A 6,000-nucleotide genomic window follows, 5' to 3' on the forward strand; every position below is an offset into this window, starting at 1 on the left:
AAGAAGTGTAAAGATGAATAAAAGAGAGGATGGGTGGCATCACATGAGGTGAAGACGAGGCACCAAGAAGAAATGCCAAACAAGAGAATGTATGGACTTTATAGAAGCTGATGACAAAGTAAAGAATCGAGTAACCTTTAATGTGCGGAATAAAGATTGCACCTTGTGAAAAGCACTAAAGAAAAAGTAAGCCGTTTAATAATTGTACAGACGCAGCAACGCAAGTAGACCAAGTAATCATGAAGGCTGGCTATACGTAGTGAATAGACTGCAGGAGGTACCACCAATATATATATCTGTATAGAATCTGGGTATTCGATGTCGCAACTTTAGTAAGACAGGACCCTTGAAGAGAAGGGCTGGGAGTGTGGCACATTAAGAAAAACAGCTGCAGATTGAGGAAGCATCGAGAAGGCTGTCTTGGCCAGTGTCAAGGGTTGAGGCAGCCAAAAATTGGTTATCTGTCTATGAAGATACAAATAACATGAGAAGCGAGACAAGACCATGTTAAGGTGCGAAGGAAAGACATAATGAGTGCCAAGTTTAAATTCATTTAATAGTATTAAATGCGAAGAAGGAGTTAAAACACAGTCTCCTGTCACATGGGATAAATGGAAATAGAACTTAGGCAAGCTGCACTGAGACGTGAAGATAAGAACGAGCTCACACTCCCTTCTATTCTCAGGCGCAGTGATATTTTGCAAGGCCAAGGTCAAAGAAAATTCAAATGGCAGAAGGCATGAGTGATGATGGATGATGGGCTAATTGGGTGGGGAGGCATGATCAAGTCCACCCACTAGCACCTTGGTTACCAGTTTAGGTGCTGCTAGCGAGTCAAATATTCCAGAAGGGTACAAGCGTGCCAACCAATTATAGAGGGCAACTTAGCAAAGAGCCTTATAGTTTGAGAGTCAATGAGACGTTGTTTATTTGATGACCATGAAGATACCTTGCACTAGGAGTGGGCATAATTGTCCACCTGACTTCAGAAATTCAATCACAATCAAATCCCCTACAGAAAGTATACCTAGATGTTCCCCATAGACCTATAACAATCCCAAGTAAGTTTTCTTAGTTTGCCACGTAGTATGACGTCATGTATGACACGTTTCTGTTATAAAAGAAGTGTTTTTTATGAAATTCACTGAGATTATGCTGTTAGATGTCCATTGCACTCCCTGTTTTAGACAACTGAGATTAAAACAGATTACGTTTGCCAACTTCCTGAGTCTGTTTTATTATGGGTGTGTGAGTTATTCTGCATCCCCGTCCATCTAATGATGCGCTACCTCATTTGAAAGGGCCTAACGGTCTAAATATATGGAGCAAAAACAAATTCAAGAGATAAGTAAAGGTAGGTTGACAGGGATAGTAACCCGGAGTCTACCCTGAAAGTGTGTAGGGTAGTGGAAAAGGGGGAAAAAACAGTAAGTGATAATAGTTGTACCGAGGATAGTTGTTAAAAGTCGAAGGAATGTGCAATTAACACATTTCTTTCATGATACATCATGTTACGATCCATAGATTCCCAATAATCTGTACTTATTACTGAAAATATATGAGTAAGAGAGACAAATGATTGTTCCATTGACTAAATATCTACTGCCCTTTTATATCACCCAAGGGAGGACTGGAGGAGCTGTGCTGGATCCTACAACAACCATCTCCAGGGGTCGCATTGTGGCCCCAGGCCAACAGAATTTCTAGTCCCCCTCTTTAGGCATTGCACCAGTGATATTATCACGTAAAAAATGTTTTATCCGCAGTGCATCAGAACACATAATGGTGCCGGACTTTAACTCAAATCCCTGCTGACACTCTGTCTTCATTTATATGAATCCTTTTTAATTTTGGCTCATTTAGGTGGTGCCCTTGCACCACCTAAATATGAGCCAAACTGCATTCTCTATATCTGTAGAGATAAGGTTTGGCATATTGAAGGCAGGTATTGATCCTGGTTCTTGTTTGACTACTGGGATCTGCATCTCGGTCAGCAGCCATATTAGAATCAGACGTCAGAACATATTAGCGCAGGCTTTTTTACAGTCAAGCGGTGGACATGCGATTTGGAAGACTTTGTCGATAATCATAGTCAACAATTGCCAAATCTTGCTTCCTATTAGCAAACATCAACAGTTGCCAACCATAGTCGATCATCGCTAACAATGGCCATTTCCCCATAACTGTACCCAATTTAAGCTCAATATATGTATTGTGAAGTAACCCTGCACAGCGCTCACATACGATCCCACAGGGGCCTATAACACAGAAATGCACGACACAGAGACTGCTTCCGAGAGCAATCTTATGGCCCGTGACCCCAACCCCTCACCCCCTCTTCCACTGGCTGCTCATTGTGTGCAAAGGAACCATTTGTGCTCTTCCGTGGATAAAGGCAGTTCTTCACCCCTGCACGCATGTGGCCATTTGTCCTAAAGAAACGAAAAATGCTTACACGCCCTACCAATTAACAACCCCCCATCCCTATTAAGAACTAAAACTCCTTCATCATATATTCACCTCCTGTACTTTGACCACGACACAACGCTCCTTCCTTGCTGGAAACTGAAACCCCCCTTCACTCGAACACTGAAACCTGAGGACACCGGAAACCTTCCAGCTCTCTTAACACCTGATTATTAAAGAGGAATTACGTCCATTGCCACAATAGGCGATACCATCCTACTACTTGTAGACCCATCGCCCTTGGCTCACCCACTGTGCTCCTTCCATTAATTTCTGTTATTATACTGCACATATAATTGTTAACTGGCAGCCCCCCAGCACGACCATACCCATTCCATTCAATTCAGGCCCCCCCAACCACTTGTCCTCTGCAAAATGCAGTGCGCTCCTCTCCCTTGAGCTCAAACTCCAACTCCCATAATGCACCTGAACACATGCCCACTCCCTTCTCCACGTACACCCCATGTAATCCTTTCATTGTAATATGTTGATTGTTCTACCCGTTAGGTGACCTGTGGCAAAACCCAATGCTACATTGCATTTGGCTAAAACCACTTTGCGTGTCTTACCGAATCACCTTGTCCTTCAAGTGCTTCTTCCGGTCTAGGAACGAGGCAGGCATACACATTACCCGCAACTATTTGAAACTTGCCCAATCATGCTAAACTCCCCCCCCCACCACAGCTGTATCAAAAGCAAGGGCATGTTCCTCCAAATCCACTTGTCCTATGTGGCAGCCAGCAAGCCTGGGGCAGTTCAGTAGTGGAGTGGCAGCATTTTGCCAGCCCATCCAGGTTGTTTCTTTCGTTGAAAGGCAGAATCAAAATGTATTCAGCTTCAACGGAAGTAAAAACCAGTTCCTGTTGAGAGGTTCAACGAGTAAAACCTAGCTCCGAAACAAACATACATTCTCAAAATGCTTTGAAAATGTCATCATTCTTCCTCTAAACGCAAGGCAGGATCAAAATGTATTGAAAGATTCAGTGGGGGAAAAAACAGCTCCAGAGCAAGACCTAGTGCTCAAAATGCATTCAAAGAGTCATCGGTGAAAAACTAGCCTTTAGACGCATAGGAGGAGAGAGGGACAAACTAGCTCCAAAAAACACATACACGCTCAAAATGCATTGAAAATGTCATCTTTCAAAATCCAGTCTAAAAAATACAAGGGAGTATGCACACGTGTTGAATGGATTAACGGATGGTAAATACAAGCTCCAAAACACTCAGAAAAGCTTAAAATGCATTGAAGATTTCACCAGTGAAAAAGCCTGTAAACAGCAGTACATTTTGATCCTACCGTTTGGGAGAAGAGTTGTTAAATATATCAGGATTCGAAGTAACAAAGCATGGAAACCCAATACAAGATGGGAATCCACCAGAATTCAACAACTCTTTGTTGTCAACAACTCTTTCTCGTGGTCCTGCGTCGTTCTCCTCTCCCTCCCACTCCCCCACTGTTGTTGTGAATGTAATGGATAGAATCCACGTGGCCGGGCCCATGCCTGCTGCGTGCAAACTTCAGAGTTACTTCAGAGTCTGAAGTTTGCACGCATCAGTGCACATGGCACATGCTGCTGTAGAGCAGCACAAACTGGGGGGGGATAATTGCTATTGTATCCCCCACACTTAAGATTGTGGGGGGGATTTGTCGCCCCGTTCATCCCATGTCCTATACCCATGTACACCAACTCCAAATATTGTAAACCATATTGTAAACCACAGCCAACTATGGATGACTGTTGCCAACCATGGTTGACTGTTGCCATGGAGGCCGCCGCCCATGTCTCTGCCTGGGACCTATATTTAGTCATGTGTTTTGTATAGAACAAACATGTTGCCTTTCAGCTACTTAAGAAAATGTTGTATCACTGTCAACACACACAACTATGATATTCATTGCCAAAACCAACAGTTTTGGCTTTGCTAATGGGGTTATACTGTGGTTGCGCTAGCCTACTCCTACAACTAAGACATGAAAAAAGTAAAAACATTAAAAATTAAAAGAAGACTGACCATTTGGCTGGCTGTTCATTATGCCTGCATGTTGTTATATCAGAAACGAATAACATTGCTACCAATGCATTTTGATCAACATGATTTTTTAATGGCACAAAATATAGCAATATGAATCACAGAGTTTCTCTCATTTTCTTTCTTTTTTTTGTTTCCCAGTTGAGCCCATTGAAATAATGGAGAACCCGATATACATATGAAGACTCGCATAAAGACGACTTCGTCCTGGCCTCGCTCACCTACAAAGCAGCCATTATAGAGGCGAAAAAAGAATCCCTTAATAATCGCATTCTGCATGCTGACTCCAACTCCAAGGAACTATTTAAGATTCTAAAAGAGCTCGAAACCCCCGTTATCCCCCCTGACACCTGCATTAAAGACAGCAAATGGTGCGCCAATATTCAGGCAGCGTTACTGAATAAAATCACCATGCTTCAATCTAAAATCACAGCCAAACAAATTAGCCTGAAACTGGACAATCGCCCTCCCACCTCCACAGGGGCCCTCTCCCCTGACGTCCCAAACTGCAAACGATTTGCCTTCTCACCGCTCACCATTGTGGAGGTAGAAAACATTATCCTGAGGATCAAACCCTCCAACTGCCAGGGCGACCCCTGCCCTGCCCCAATTATTATGGAATCCGCCCACGATCTGGCCCCATTTATCACATCCTTCATCAACGCATCCTTTAAAACGGGAATCGTCCCCGACAACCTTAAGGATGCTTGGGTGATCCCCTTGCTTAAAAAACCTATCCTCGACCGTAGCATACCTACCAACTACCGACCCATCACTATGGTCCAGTTCCTGTTAAGAATTGTAGACCGTGCAGCATACCTGCAAATCCAAGAGCACTTGGAAGCCAATAATCTCCTAGGCCTTAGACAATCTGGCTTCCGCCCCAGCACGGAACAGAGACAGCTCTACTAGACTTAAAAACCCAGATCGAAGTGTTAAAGGACAACGGCAAACTTTCCTTGTTACTTCTACTTGACCTCTCTGCGGCCTTCGATTTGGTCAATCACCAAATCCTATGCAAGCATCTTCACTCGGCCGCTCATTTCTCACCATCAGCTATGGCCTGGATCAAATCATTCTTGAGTAATAGATCTATGCAGGTCTTCTCTCAATCTGCAGCTGCAGATCCTTCCCCGATTCACTGCGGCGTCCCCAAGGGCTCTTGTGTGTCGCCAACGCTCTATAACGTTTTTACAAAACCACTCTTTGATGTACTTGACTATCTGGGTGTCTCCTATACGAACTACGCTGACGACACCCAGATACTCATTCCCATCACTTGTGACTTCGTGGCTGACACTAAAGCCATGAATGAGGTCTACCTGGTCATCCAAACCTGGATGGCACAACACCAGTTATGCCTTAACGATGACAAGACTGAGCTCCTCATCTTAGGCACTACGCAACATCTTAGTAAACTTGAGCCATCCTACCGATCATTTATCATCAATGGCAACACCATCCAAGTTTCGAAAGACACCAAAACCCTAGGCATCTATCTTG

The 6,000-nt window shown here is 43.8% G+C and overlaps 1 protein-coding gene across 1 annotated transcript in view; it reads left to right on the forward strand.

Annotated features, from left to right (window-relative positions):
* LOC138488333 (uncharacterized) overlaps nt 1-4,763 on the forward strand; it is a 478,649-nt gene extending 473,886 nt beyond the window's left edge. The window contains exon 7 of the mRNA XM_069615227.1: nt 4,639-4,763. Coding sequence (XP_069471328.1) covers nt 4,639-4,679 — 41 coding nt within the window. The 3' untranslated portion in view covers nt 4,680-4,763. The remainder of the gene's footprint in view (nt 1-4,638) is intronic.
* The last annotated feature ends 1,237 nt before the right edge of the window (nt 4,764-6,000 follow it).

Source organism: Ambystoma mexicanum, chromosome 9, assembly GCF_040938575.1.
Source record: "Ambystoma mexicanum isolate Mex_15411 chromosome 9, UKY_AmexF1_1, whole genome shotgun sequence".
Lineage (NCBI taxonomy): Eukaryota > Metazoa > Chordata > Amphibia > Caudata > Ambystomatidae > Ambystoma > Ambystoma mexicanum.